This window comes from Oncorhynchus masou, chromosome 24 (assembly GCF_036934945.1).
Source record: "Oncorhynchus masou masou isolate Uvic2021 chromosome 24, UVic_Omas_1.1, whole genome shotgun sequence".
NCBI classification, from domain to species: domain Eukaryota; kingdom Metazoa; phylum Chordata; class Actinopteri; order Salmoniformes; family Salmonidae; genus Oncorhynchus; species Oncorhynchus masou.
The window spans coordinates 27,358,549-27,374,080 of record NC_088235.1 but is presented as its reverse complement, the minus strand read 5'-3'; the positions used below and the strand labels follow the sequence as shown (position 1 = coordinate 27,374,080).

The following is a 15,532-nucleotide window of genomic DNA, read 5'->3' as shown; positions in this document are numbered from 1 at the left end:
CGGCGGTGCTCGGTGGTCTTCGTCACCGGCCTACTAGAAGTTGGCTCCCCTGCCTGTTCGGCGGTGCTCGGTGGTCTTCGTCACCGGCCTACTAGAAGTTGGCTCCCCTGCCTGTTCGGCGGTGCTCGGTGGTCTTCGTCACCAGCCTACTAGCCGCCACCGATCCCTTTTCCTTCTCTGTTTGTTTTGTCTTATTAGTTACACCTGTGTCTAATTGTGTTTTCCTGATGTGCTTCCTTATTTAAGCCTAGTAAACCCGCCCTTGTTTTGTGCGGGATTAATTTTGTGTTATGTGTTGTGTTGTTGGGTTTGTTAGTAGTCCGGACCATGTACCCTGTGTTTTGGGCATTGTATTTTGGTGCCAGATTAAAGTGCACTTTTCCCTTTGCAACTCTCTGCTCTCTGCGCCTGATTCTTACCTCACACACCCTGTCCCTCGTGACAGTGGCCTGGGGTTTATCCAGTGGCCTGGTGTTTATCCAGTGACCTGGGGATTATCTAGTGACCTGGGGTTTATCCAGTGGCCTGGGGTTTATCCAGTGACCTGGGGTTTATCTAGTGACCTGGGGTTTATCCAGTGACCTGGGGTTTATCCAGTGACCTGGGGTTTATCTAGTGACCTGGGGTTTATCCAGTGGCCTGGGGTTTATCCAGTGGCCTGGGGTTTATCCAGTGACCTGGGGTTAAGCCAGTGACCTGGGGTTTATCCAGTGAACTGGGGTTTATCTAGTGACCTGGGGTTTATCCAGTGGCCTGGGGTTTATCCAGTGGCCTGGGGTTTATCCAGTGGCCTGGGGTTTATCCAGTGACCTGGGGTTTATACAGTGGAGTGCACTGTACTGTATATACAGTGAGCTCCAATAGTATTGGGACAGTGAAACATTTAGTTATTTTGTGTCTGTACTCCATCACTTGGAATGTGAAATGATATAATAACTATTTAATTTGAGGGTATTTGCATCCATATCTGCTGAACCGTTTAGAAATTACAGCACTTTTTGTACCTAGTCCCCCAATTTTAGGGGACCAAAAGTATTGTGACATTCACTTATGTGTACTAAAGTAGTAAAATGTTTAGTGTTTGGTCCCATATTCCTAGCAATGACTACATCAAGCTTGTGACTTTACAAACTTGTTGGATGCATTTGCGATTTGTTTTAGTTGTGTTTCCGATTATTTTGTGCCCTATTGAAATGAATGGTAAATTGTGCATCACCGCCTGGTACGGCAACTGCACTGCCCGTAACCACAAAGCTCTCCAGAGGGTGCTGCGGTTTGCCCAACGCATGGGGAAAAACTTCCAGCCCTCCTGGACACCTACAGCACCTGATGCCATAGGAAGGCCAAAATATCATCACGGACATCAACCACCCGAGCCACTGCCTGTTCAACCCACTATCATCCACAAGGCAAGGTCAGTACAGGTACACCAAAGCTGGGACCGAAAAGCTGTTTTTCAGTCTCTGTCTGAAGGACACCAGACTGCTAAACAGCCATCACTAGCACATCAGAGGCGCCTGACAATAAGCATAGATTAGGAATGTATAAACTGCACTCCACACTATTCTACAGTATCTTAGTCACTTTAAATTGTGTTTACACATTACATCACCCATTTCATATGTATATACTATATTGTATTTTATACTACACCACTGACTGTTAAACAGCCATCTCCAGCACATCAGAGGCTGCTGCCTATAGACATGGATTAGGAACCACTGTCCACCTTAAGGAAATGACACACTGGCCACTTTAATAATGTCTCCGTATCTTGCATAACTCATATGTGTAAACTGTACTCTATACTATTCTACGGTATCTTAGTCACTTTAATTGTGTGTAAATACTGCATCACCCATCTCATATGTACAGTATATACTGTATTCTATACTATGTCAATGTATCTTAGTCCAATGCTGCTCTGACATATACAGTATGTATATATTCTTAATTCATTCCTTACTTAGTTTTACGTGTATTTTGGGGTATATGTTGTGAAACTGTTAGATATGACTTGTTAGATATTACTGCACTGTCGGAACTAGAAGCACAAGTCTTTCGCTACACCCGCAATAACATCTGCTAAACACTGGTATGTGATCAATAAAATTTATTTGATTTGGATTTGATTTATACCCTCTAGGTCTACTTTATATTGGCAGCTCATACCCTCTAGGCCTACTTTATATTGGCAGCTCATACCCTCTAGGTCTACTTTATATTGGCAGCTCATACCCTCTAGGTCTACTTTATATTGGCAGCTCATATCCTCTAGGTCTACTTTATATTGGCAGCTCATACCCTCTAGGTCTACTTTATATTGGCAGCTCATATCCTCTAGGTCTACTTTAAATTCATTGTGAGAGGACAGAGGATATGGCTTTTGAGTCTCGCCTCATAAATGGAAGTGGAAAACAGTGGAATTGAATCACATGTTGTTTGTCTCTGATACACTGTTACCCCTCCCATCTGACCACACATGCTTGGTGTTTAAGACTTCCCATAGGTGTCCTCAAAATAGTGATAAGACAGTACTTTATTCATCCCCCAGAGGGGAAATTTGATTGCAGCAGCCAACACTTACACTGAAAACTTTCCTAATATTGAGTTGCACCCTCTTTTGCCCTCAGAGCAGCCTCAGTTCACTCTACAAGGTGTAAAAAGCCTTCCACAGGGATGCTGGCCCATGTTGACTCCAATGCTTCCACAGTTGTGTCAAGTTGGCTGGATGTCATTTAGGTGGTGGACCATTCTTGATACACACAGGACAACTACAAATACCTAGATTTCTGGTTTGACTGTAAACTCCTTCCAGACACATTAAGCATCTCTAATTCAAAATTAATTCTAGAATTGGCTTCCTATTTCGCAAGAAAGCCTCCTTCACTCATGCTGCCAAACATACCCTCTTAAAACTGACTATCCTACCGATCCTTAACTTTGGCGATGTCATTTACAGAATAGCATCCAACACTCTACTCAGCAAACTGGATGTAGTCTATCACAGTGCCATCTGTTTTGTCACCAAAGCCCCATATTCTACCCACCACTGCGACGTGTATGCTCTCGTTGGCTGGCCCTTGCTACATATTTGTTGCCAAACCCACTGGATCCAGGTCATCTACAAGTCTTTGCTAGGTAAAGCTCCGCCTTATCTCAGCTCACTGGTCACCATAGCAACACCCACCCGTAGCATGCGCTCCAGCAGGTATATTTCACTGGTCATCCCTAAAGCCAACACCTCCTTTGGCCTCCTTTCCTTCCAGTTCTCTGCTGCCAATGACTGGAACGATTTGCAAAAATCACTGAAGCTGGAGTCTTATATCTCCCTCTCTAACTTTAAGCATCAGCTGTCAGAGCAGCTTACCGATTGATCACTGTACCTGTACACAGCCAATCTGTAAATAGCACATCTATCACTCCAGTGTTAATGCTAAATTGTAATTACTTTGCCTCTATGGCCTATTTATTGCCTTACCTCCCTAATCTTCTACATTTGCACGCACTGTACATAGATTTTTATATTGTGTTATTGACTGTACGTTTGTTTATGTGTAACTCTGTGTTGTTTTGTCGCACTGCTTTGCTTTATCTTGGCCAGGTCACAGTTGTAAATGAGAACTTGTTCTCAACTGGCCTACCTGGTTAAATAAAGGTGAAATTAAAAACTAAACAGCTCTGGTGTACATTCCTGCAGTCAGCATGCCAATTGCACGCTCCTTCCTAACTTGAGACATCTGTGGCATTGTGTTGTGTGACTAAATTGCACATTCTAGAGTGGCCTTTTGTTGTCCCCAGCACAAGGTGCCCCTGTGTAATGATTATGCTGTTTAATCAGCTTCTTGATATGCCACACCTGTCAGGTGGACGGATTATGTTGTCAAAGGAGAAATGCTCATTAACAGGGTTGTAAATTAATTTGTGCACACATTGTTTTAGAAATAAACTTTTTGTGTGTATGGAACATTTCTGGGATATTTTATTTCAGCTCATGAAACATGGGACCTACACTTTACATGTTGCGTCTAGATTTTTGTTCAGTGTAGTATAATATGTTGGACAGATGGTTACTTGAAACATGATTAACGCAAACGTTTAGCATATGCGAGTTCAATGCTCATCACGGGTCAAATTTAGCATCTCATGATTCTCCTTTCTCCATTCCATTTGTATTTGGGAAAATGAACATAAAGTCAGGTGGAAAGAACCAATATCGCCAGGCACCCCTATTTGGAATAACCCCACTGTACCTCCAGCGTTGAATGATACCACCTTTAAACTCTGGTTCCAAAGCAGCATCATACATTTTGAGCATGTGTACTATGATGGATCTCTGCTGTCATTCAATCAATTACAAGAAAGATTTGGATTATCCAAAGCCGATTTCTTTATGTTCTTACAGCTCAGAAATATTATTCAATTCGCTTCAACAAATCTGGATGAACCTAAGGGCATCTAGAATAGAAGACATAACGAAAGAAGCTTCTACGCCAAAGACGTTGATCGTCAAGTTATATCAAGTGTTGATTGAAACTACCTGATCTAAAGGAAGAAATGGAGAACTATTGGTCACAGATATTTGAAAATGCTCATACCTTCTCCTACAACATGGGACAGAAACTACAGCAATGTAAGATCAATCATAGGATTTACCACATTCCTGTTAATTAATGTAATGCACCCAGAAATGTCACATCGCTGTTGGAGATGCAAAAAGTTTCCATGTGTTTTCTGTGTTCAATACTTTTCCATGTATTAATTCCAGCCATTACAATGAGCTTGTCCTCCTATAGCTTCTCCCAACAGCCTCCTCTGAACACTATTTTGGGATAATGTATGTGCTATAATTTTATTGTGTCTAGGAATTTGATATCCACCCATCTCCAAGATTGTCTGTTGGGAAATGTAAATATTGATCAATATCAGAAAAAGTTTTGTAATCTAGGTCTAATTGCTACGGAAAAATGAATAGCGATCAATTGGTACGCCTCATATTCACCCTTAACTACCAAGCAACACCCCATTAGATTATAATATAACATCGAACATAAACCAGACACGTTTGACAGAATTTGGAAATTGTATGTTGACTGTTTTAGGGAATGATTTGTATAGTGGACGTTTTGTTTTTGAGAACATAAACAAAGTAATTGGTTACTTGTTACTTTCACTAACCGCCAAGGATTTAATTAAGGCGATTAAAAACCTGTTTGTATGTCAGATCAGATCGATGTAGAAACAGAGCTTCGTTTGTCTTTATTTTCCAGGTGTTACCGGTCGAAGCGTCCTTGGGTAAGGAATCCTTTTTTTTCGTTATGACCCAGATTACTTTGTAAACTATTGACACAACATTGTGTATCAGATAGTTACGACCACTAGAGGGCAGTGGTTTGTAGGTAGGAACAGGGAACCAAACACTGCACACATTTTTCCCGCTGTGCATTCTTGACCTTGATGTGGTTCAGAATATACAACCAGATAGAATATTTATTTAGTTCCTTGTAGCTGTTTGTATGAAGAAATATAAAGTGCAGGACTCATTGCTAGTATGTCATTGCAGTACAGTTAATACAACAGTCATTTATTTTTCAAGAAAAAGACAAGGCGTTTTGATATGATTTACTCCATTCATCATAGTCACACCGATCTACTTTCAGTCCACACACACACATTTTGATAAGCTTTAAAAAGATGGCACCATTCCATGGCAAGGGACTGCTTTAAAAGGCAATTAGACACAATATTTCCTTTAATGAGAAAGAGACATTTTTAATACTATCATGATAGAATAAATCTGTTTTCTGAAAACGAGTTGTATGGTTGAAGTCAGAGTTGTACTGTTAAATAATGTTGCATAGTTAACGATGAGGGGGCATGGATTTTTTGTCAGTGAAAAGTAAAATGCTGCCGACTGCATGGGGCTAATAACATGATTCCATGTCAAATCCAACCAGGATCTACGTGTGGCGTTGTATGTACACTGAGTTAGCAGTGTTGCACTAGAGTTAAACAAATGTGTGGCAAATAAATCCAGTAACAGAAGCAATCATGAATGTTACCTCGTGAGTCAGAGACCTCCAGACACTCATTACTCTGTCTTCTGAAGCTTTAGAATGGGTAGCTGAAGATATAACTTGCAACATCTCATCACGGGCAATCAGAGAAGTTAGCTGAGATTTCCAATAAAACAATAACACTGTCATTCAATGAGCTATAAAGTCTTTAAAGCTCCAATCCAAAAGATGCCTGACCTGTAGTTCAAAGATCAGTCAACTTTATTCCAAACGCTGACATTCAGCTTCAAAATTGACCCAGCATTTGATAGAGTAAAATTCTAGAAGAATCCTTGTCCAATATCTGTTCAGCTGTGATTGGATAACAGCAGACAAGTCCCCAAGAGGGAATCTTCAGCTGTATTTATAGTGTCCAAAGATAAGTGCTGTAGTAATAGAGTCCAGGACTCGACCTCAAAGCAGCAGAGTGAAAGAAAACAATATATTTTAAACCAGACATTAAAACAAATTAAGAAATTATAAAGCACCACACTGCTGCAACTGTCTGCCCCAATCTTACGACTGAAGTTCCTGCCTGCCCTGGGGCAGAGCAGTCCTTTCCCTCAGTCTTTTGCATCCATCTTTCCATCCCTTAATCTGTGAAAGCTCCAGCCTAAAAGACCTCCTTCCATCTTCCATCAATAAATCCATAATTTCCTTTCACTTCATCCTCAGACGTACTCTTGGTAATCGTAACAACAGTTTCCATGTTCCCTTCTCCCCAGTCCTTCCCCAGCCTCAGTAGCTTCTGCAGGCCTTTACAGTCCTTCTGAGCCAACAGAGCCACAATTCCTGGGTCACCGAAACTCATAGATGGCTGCACTGTGTTCTGGAACATGGGTGAGGTTCAGAGACTGGTACCTGTGAAGGAGACAGAGTCAGACAGTGCTAGTTACTGTGGAAAAATCAAGAGAGGAGAGATGCATTGGCCTGTCCCAAATCAACCTCTAGTCCTTGACTCATATCTAACAGAAAACAGTGCATTCCATTTAACTTGACAAATAAAAATCACATAACTTCATGCCCTGTTTCTGTGGGGCATGAACACCATTCTGACCTTGATAACATCAAATATTTGCAAAACCAGTCTAAATAAAAATAAAAAAGATTAAAGAAAATAAATCATCAGAACTGATGATGCACAGGAATATGTTCTAAATTGTCAGTCATAAAATGTTCATGAATTAACCCGTTGGTATTTAATGTCCCGTTACCATTCTGAGCTCCTGTGGTAGTAGTACCCCTCAATGGTGGCTGTGGACTTCTGGAAGCAGATATAGTAGAAACCAGCAAAGGAAGCACCGCTGATGTCTTTAATGGTGTGATCAGGGACCAGGAACTGCTCCTGTGGAGGAGGAAGACAGTTCATCCTTATAACAACATTATACAGGGGAGATGTTTCCAAACTTCATGTCTCCCTTGGTCGGGGAAGAAAAGGTGATATGCGGTCAGGTTTAAGCTTACCTTCCACCTCATGAAAATGTAGTCAGAGTTCTTCAGCTCATCATAGTCAAACTCATCCGAGTTGAACGTTTTTGCATACTGGTAGAAGGCTTGGAATTTGCCCTGGAGCCCAAATAGAAAATGGTTAACACACCACAAGGGGTCCTTTTGCTGGAACAGTACAATCAGAACTATTGTTGACGACAATTCTACTGATATCAGACAGTAAAAGCCAAACCACTGTTCTGTAGCAACCTGATCTCAGAAACACAGAACTAGAATCGTGTGTAATTGCATCAGATGCTGGTTAAGGGGAGATGCATGAGAGAAGATATTAACCAGACGAGTGAAGTGCCCCCACTTTCAGCACAACCTTCACTCAATCCTGATATGACCAAATAAGCAGTGACTGCAAACCAACATCATTCATGGGGGGTGGGGGGGTGATGCCCCCACATTTTTACCAGACAACATTAGCCTACTTTATTTGGATCTGAGGTCTAAAGCAGTGCAATGTTGGTGGAATCACGTTTTTCTTTTTAAAAGGCTAAATTAAAGATCACATCTTCGATTTACCCAGTGCTTGCGATCCACATCCTCATCTGCATCCCACTTCCTGGTTAGAAATGGACGCTTCCTGCTGATGATCTCCCCAGCAAAGAACGTAGTCAGAGTGGGGTACTCCTATGGAAAAAAAATCACAACAGAGAAACAAGTTATAGGCTGGGAATCAAATCAACCCAAATTTTATTTGTCATACGTGAAAAGCTTACTTACAAGCCATTAACCAATAATGTGGTTCAAGAAATAGAGTAGAGAAAATATTAACTAAATAAACTACAGTAAAATATTACAATAAACAATAACAAGGCTTTAAACAGGGGGTACCGGTACCGAGTCAATGTGCGGAGGTTGAGGTTGAGGTAATTTTTTACCTGTACAGTTGAAGTCGGAAGTTTACATACACCTTAGCTAAATACATTTAAACTCAGTTTCACAATTCCTGACATTTAATCCTAGTAAAAATTCCCTGTCCTACATCAGTTAGGTTCACCACTTTATTTTAATAATGTGAAATGTCAGAATAATAGTAGAGTGATTTATTTAAGCTTTTATTTCTTTCATCACATTCCCAGTGGATCAGAAGTTTACATACACTCAATTAGTATTTGGTAGCATTGCATTTAAATAGTTTAACTTGGGTCAAACGTGTCAGGTAGCCTTCCACAAGCTTCCCACAATAAGTTCGGTGAATTTTGGCCCATTCGTCCTGGCAGAGCTGGTGTAACCGAGTCAGGTTTGTAGGCCTCCTTGCTCGCACACCCTTTTTCAGTTCTGCCCACAAATTTTCCATAGGATTGAGGTCAGGGCTTTGTGATGGCCACTCTAATACCTTTACTTTGTTGTCCTTTTTGCCACAACTTTGGAAGTATGCTCATTGTCTATTTGGAAGACCCACTTGTGACCAAGCTTTAACTTCCTGACTGATGTCTTGAAGTTGCTTCAATATATCCACATCATGTTCCTGCCTCAAGATGCCATCTATTTTGTGAAGTGCACCAGTCCCTCCTGCAGCAAAGCACCCCCACAACATGATGCTGCCACCCACATGCTTCACATTTGGGATGGTGTTCTTCAGCTTGCAAGCCTTTGCCTTTTTCCTCCAAACATAACAATGGTCATTATGGCCAAACAGCTGTATTTCTGTTTCATCAGACCAGAGGACATTTCTCCAAAAAGTACACTCTTTGTCCCCATGTGCAGTTGCAAACCATAGTCTTTTTTTTAATGGCGGTTTTGGAGCAGTGGCTTCTTCCTTGCTGAGCAGCCTTTCAGGTTATGTCAATATAGGACTTGTTTTACTATGGATATAGATACTTTTGTACCCGTTTCCTCCAGCATCTTCACAAGGTCCTTTGCTGTTGTTCTGGGATTGATTTGCACTTTTCGCACCAAAGTACATTCATCTCTAGGAGACAGAACGCGTCTCCTTCCTGAGTGGTATGACGGCTATGTGGTCCCATGGTGTTTATACTTGCGTACTATTGTTTGTACAGATGAACATGGTACCTTCAAGCATTTGGACATTTCTCCCAAAGATGAACCAGACTTGTGGAGGGCTACAATTTGTTTTCTGAGGTCTTGGCTGATTTCTTTTGATTTTCCCATGATGTCAAGCAAAGAGGCACTGAGTTTGAAGGTAGGCCTTGAAATACACTGCTCAAAAAATAAAGGGAACACTAAAATAACACATCCTCGATCTGAATGAATGAAATATTCTTATTAAATACTTTTCTTTACATAGTTGAATGTGCTGACAACAAAATCACAAAAATTATCAATGGAAATCAAATTTATCAACGCATGGAGGTCTGGATTTGGAGACACTCCAAATTAAAGTGGAAAACCACACTACAGGCTGATCCAACTTTGATATAATGTCCATAAAACAAGTCAAAATGAGGCTCAGTAGTGTGTGTGGCCTCCACGTGCCTGTATGACCTCCCTACAACGCCTGGGCATGCTCCTGATGAGGTGGCAGATGGTCTCCTGAGGGATCTCCTCCCAGACCTGGACAAAAGCATCCGCCACCTCCTGGACAGTCTGTGGTGCAACGTGGCGTTGGTGGATGGAGCAAGACATGATGTCCCAGATGTGCTCAATTAGATTCAGGTCTGGGGAACGGGCAGGCCAGTCCATAGCATCAATGCCTTCCTCTTGCAGGAACTGCTGACACACTCCAGCCACATGAGGTCTAGCATTGTCTTGCATTAGGAGGAACCCAGGGCCAACCGCACCAGCATATGGTCTCACAAGGGGTCTGAGGATCTCATCTCGGTACCTAATGGCAGTCAGGCTACCTCTGGCGAGCATATGGAGGGCTGTGCGGGCCCCCAAAAAAATGCCACCCCACACCATGACTGACCCACCGCCAAAACGGTCATGCTGGAGGATGTTGCAGGCAGCAGAACGTTCTCCACGGCGTCTTCAGACTCTGTCACGTGCTCAGTGTGAACCTGCTTTCATCTGTGAAGAGCACAGGGCGCCAGTGGCGAATTTGCCAATCTTGGTGTTCTCTGGCAAATGCCAAACGTCCTGCACGGTGTTGGGCTGTAAGCACAACCCCCACCTGTGGACGTCGGGCCCTCATACCACCCTCATGGAGTCTGTTTCTGATCGTTTGAGCAGACACATGCACATTTGTGGCCTGCTGGAGGTAATTTTGCAGGGCTCTGGCAGTGCTTCTCCTGCTCCTCCTTGCACAAAGGCGGAGGTAGCGGTCCTGCTGCTGGGTTGTTGCCCTCCTACGGCCTCCTCCACGTCTCCTGATGTACTGGCCTGTCTCCTGGTAGCGCCTCCATGCTTTGGACACTACGCTGGCAGACACAGCAAATGTTCTTGCCACAGCTCGCATTGATGTGCCATCCTGGATGAGCTGCACTACCTGAGCCACTTGTGTGGGTTGTAGACTCCGTCTCATGCTACCACTAGAGTGAAAGCACCGCCAGCATTCAAAAGTGACCAAAACATCAGCCAGGAAGCATAGGAACTGAGAAGTGGTCTGTGGTCACCACCTGCAGAACCACTCCTTTATTGGGGGTGTCTTGCTAATTGCCTATAATTTCCACCTGTTGTCTATTCCATTTGCATAACAGCATGTGACATTTGTCAATCAGTGTTGCTTCCTAAGTGGACAGTTTGATTTCACAGAAGTGTGATTGACTTGGAGTTACATTGTGTTGTTTAAGTGTTCCCTTTATTTTTATGAGCAGTGTACATCCACAGGTACTCCTCCAATTGACTCAAATGATGTCAATTAGCCTATCAGAAGCCTCTAAAGCCATGAAATCATTGTCTGGAATTTTCCAAGCTGTTTAAAGGCACAGTAAACTTAGTGTATGTAAACTTCTGACACACTGGAATTGTGATACAGTGAATTATAAGTGAAATAATCTGTCTAAACAATTGTTGGAAAAATGACTTGTGTCTTGCACAAAGTAGATGCCCTAACCAACTTGCCAAAACTATATTATGTTAACAAGAAATGTGTGGAGTGGTTGAAAAACAAATTTTAATGACTCCAACCTAAGTGTATCTAAACTTCCGACTTCAACTGTAGGTAGGGGTAGTGACTATGCATAGATAATAAACAGCGAGAAGCAGCAGTGTAAAAACAAAGAGAGAACAGTTTATGACTTGGGTGACTGGAGTCTGACAATTTTTTGGCCCTTCCTCTGACACCGCCAAGTATATAGGTCCTGGATGCCAGGAAGCTTGGCCCCAGCGATGTACTGGGCCGTATGCACTACCCTCTGTAGCACCTTAAGGTCGGATGCCGAGCAGTTGCCATACCAGGCGGTGATGCAACTGTTCAGGATGCTCTCGATGGTGCAGCTGTTGAACTTTGAGGATCTGGGGACCCATGCCAAATCTTCTCAATCTCCTAAGGGGGAATAGGTTTTGTCATGTCCTTTTCATGACTGTCTTGGTGTATTTGGACCATGATAGTTTGTAGGTGATGTGGACACCAAGGAACTTGAAACTAGAAGTGAAAGGCAGCATGTTCAGCCCTCCTTTTCCTGTAGTCCATGATCAGCTCCTTTGTCTTGCTCACATTGAGGGAGAGGTTGTTGTCCTGGCACCCCACTGCCAGGTCTCTGACCCCCTCCCTATAGGCTGTCCCATCATTGTCGTTGATCAGGCCTACTATTGTTATGGCGTCAGCAAACTTAATGGTGTTTGAGTCGGGAGTACAGAAGGGGACTAAGCATGCATCCCTGAGGGGCCCCAGTGTTGAGGATCAGCATGGCAGATGTGTTGTTGCCTATGCTTACCACCTGGGGGTGGCCCATCAGGAAGTCCAGGATCTAGTTGCAGAGGGAGGTGTTTAGTCCCAGGGTCCTTAGCTTAGTGATGAGCTTTGTGGGCACTACGGTGTTGAATGCTGAGCTGTAGTCAATGAACAGCAATCAGAAACATGAAAATAAAAGCATGAGATTCAACCTCTATTTAACCTCTTTTCAGTATCACGTAATTCATTCTCACCTCTGTCAAACCTTTGATCTTCAAGTACCCACACAAGTATGAGGCTTCCATGGTCACATGCTGAAAGAAACAACACTTCATTGTGAATATAAAGGCTGGACATACAGAAAGTAAGATCAATGAAAAGCTGATTTCTGCTGGAGTCTCAGGACTGATAGGAGAGCTGGTAATGAAAATGTTAACCCTATCACATGTCACTTCAATTAATGATAGGGTCATCCTAAAGCTAGGTTTAATTAAGCATTAAGGCCTGAGGGGTTGTGGTATATGGCCAACATGCCCCAGCTAAGGGTTGTTCTTAAGCACAACTATTCGGCGTGCCTGGACACAGCCCTTGGCCATGGTATATTAGCCATATTATAAACAGCCCGTAGCCACCTTATTGCTATTATAAACTGGTTACCAATGTAATTAGAACTGTAATAATATACATTTTTGTGGTATATGGTCTGATATACAAAAGTTGTCAGCCAATCAGCATTTAGGGCTTGAACCATAAAGTTTATAATGGCTGTTAGAGCATCCCTGACAAAATGTAAGATGACACTGGCAGTAGGGCTGGGCAATATGGCCAAAATGTCATATCAAAGTATTTTCCAAATTTGATGGTATGACGGTATTTAATGTTTTTGAAAAAAAGTTTTACTTTGAGTTGTGCGTGACCCTACGGTGGCAACACATTCAATGGGTCTTTCTTCATTCTGATTGTTTTATACTGTTCAATTCAACCAAAAATAATTTCCCTCAATTTCTGCATTCCCTGCACTCATTTGAGACAATTTCCACACTGTTACATAGGGCTGCATGATATGGGCAAAAAAAAAACTAGGCCTATTTTTTACCCAAATGTTGCAATTGCGATTTGACTGCCAACTTAGATCAAAACACTTGGATGAACTGTTGGAATCATGGAAATAGAATGAGAATTATAATTACACTACTGTTCAAAAGTTTGGGGTCACTTTTTGCACATTAAAATAACATCAAATTGATCAGAAATACAGTTTAGACATTGTTAATGTGGTAAATGACAATTGTAGCTGGAAACGGCTGATCTTTTAATGGAATATCTGGAAAGGCGTACAGAGGCCCATTATCAGCAACCATCACTCCTGTGTTCCAATGGCACGTTGTGTTAGCTAATCCAAGTTAAACATTTTAAAAGGCGAATTGATCATTAGAAAACCCTTTGCAATTATGTTAGCACAGCTGAAAACTGTTGTCTGATTAAAGAAGCAATAAAACTGGCCTTCTGTAGACTAGTTGAGTATCTGGGGCATCAGCATTTGTGGGTTTGATTACCGGCTCAAAATGTCCAGAAACTAAACACTTTCTTCTGAAACTCGTCAATCTATTCTTGTTTTGAGAAATGATGGCTATTCCATGCGAGAAATTGCCAAGAAACTGAAGATCTCGTACAACACTGTGTACTACTCCCTTCACAGAACAGCTTAAACTGTCTCTAACCAGAATAGAAAGAGTGGGAGGCCCCAGTGCACAACTGAGCATGAGGACAAGTACATTAGAGTGTCTAGTTTGAGAAACAGAAGCCTCAAATACCCTCAAAACACCAGTCTCAACGTCAACAATGAAGAAGGACTCCAGGATGCTGGCCTTCTAGGCAGAGTTCCTCTGTCCAGTGTCTGTGTTATTTTGCCCATCTTAATCCTTTCTTTTTATTGGCCAGTCTGAGATATGGCTTTTTCTTTGCAACTCTGCCTAGATGGCCAGCATCCCTTAGTCTCCTCTTCACTGTTGACGTTAGTATCTGCAAAACACCAGTCTATTTAGCGATTAGCTGCTAACACGATTTAGCTAAAACTTGCTAAGAAAATACAAACGAATAGTGTAATTATAGCACGCACGAATGAAAGTGACATCGTTGTCAACAACATTGTTGCATTGACCATGCAGACCAAACAAGTCTCGTGGTCAAGCAACAAATGCTTGAATGACAGGGGGCGGGACTTGGTCTGTGTGGAAAGAAGCAGAGAGAGAGAGCAGAGATGACTCAAGTAGCGGAGTAAACAAATATATATATATATATATATATAAATAAAATGGACGTTACAAGACATCGTTATACAAGGTAAAGTAAAAACCCAAACCGGTCCGTGCATCAATACCGGCATATAGTAAAATACGTAATACCGCCGAGCATAACCAGTGTTGGTTGGGGAGTAACGTTAGTGAACGACATGTAGTTCAACTAGTAACGTTAATTTAACTACATTTTGCATTACCTTGGTGGTAATGTAACTAAATTCAAATATGTGTAGTGTTTTCAGTAGTTCATTTACATTTTTGCCCTAAAGTGGTATAGCTTACTACTGGAACACATGACAAACATAAGTACAGGTAAGCGTTTTCAGAATTAACATTTTTACAATAATGGATGGATGGCGTCTCAATGCTGATGCTAGTAAATCCCGCGACCAGTCATCAAAACTCAACTCCGCCTCGATATAAGAGAACGGAGTTGAGGGTTCCTCAGGTAATTTCTGGAAGCTGTCAATCATTACGTGTTATGACATGTCAGCAAAATGACTCGTCAGCTGACTGGCAAATTAAAGTTTCATAAATCGAACTTGCCTGCAAAACAACCTCGACATCGTAGGAGTTGCCTTTGCTCTTCTGGTGTCCTCGGAACTTGGAGCCGCTGTACAGAAGCGAGGCGACAACCCCGGGCTGGTGGGTGTTGATCGGGGGAGCCGGGATAAGCGAGGCCGAGGATGTGAAGGCCATGGGGGTGTTACGGAGGTATCCAGCGGGGACAGGCATGATTCGGGTACCGCGGGGAGGACACCGACCGCAGTCAGTGGCCGTCCGGGCGATAGACGTGGGAAGGGGGTACGGAGAGCACGAATGAGGCGGCTCACCTACATCCAAATGCCTCCAAATCTGTAAGCACTTCAGTCACCACCAGTCTTGAGTAAAGTAAGCGGACTTTGACGCAGGTGCCGTAAGGCAGCAGCATCCTCCTCTCT

General features: G+C 42.5%; 1 protein-coding gene across 1 annotated transcript; it reads right to left on the bottom strand.

Moving 5' to 3' along the window:
• Nucleotides 1-5,563: 5,563 nt before the first annotated feature.
• LOC135511971 (glucose-induced degradation protein 4 homolog) lies at nt 5,564-15,487 on the bottom strand. Its single transcript, XM_064933516.1, has 6 exons — nt 15,138-15,487; nt 12,546-12,605; nt 8,076-8,183; nt 7,521-7,622; nt 7,271-7,401; nt 5,564-6,917 (listed from the first exon to the last, which is right to left on the bottom strand). The coding sequence occupies exons 1-6, from the start codon at nt 15,324-15,326 to the stop codon at nt 6,854-6,856; spliced, it is 654 nt and encodes a 217-aa protein (XP_064789588.1). The 5' UTR covers nt 15,327-15,487; the 3' UTR covers nt 5,564-6,853.
• Nucleotides 15,488-15,532: the final 45 nt, after the last annotated feature.

What these genes read in the sequence shown, in the direction of transcription:
- LOC135511971 (XM_064933516.1), bottom strand. Translation starts at nt 15,326, where the DNA reads ATGCCTGTCCCCGCTGGATACCTCCGTAACACCCCCATGGCCTTCACA. An exon ending in ATGTGGATCGCAAGCACTGG is followed by an intron (nt 7,623 to 8,075) that starts GTAAATCGAAGA and finishes TTTGGGCTCCAG; the next exon opens with GGCAAATTCCAAGCCTTCTA. An exon ending in ACATTTTCATGAGGTGGAAG is followed by an intron (nt 7,402 to 7,520) that starts GTAAGCTTAAAC and finishes CCTCCTCCACAG; the next exon opens with GAGCAGTTCCTGGTCCCTGA.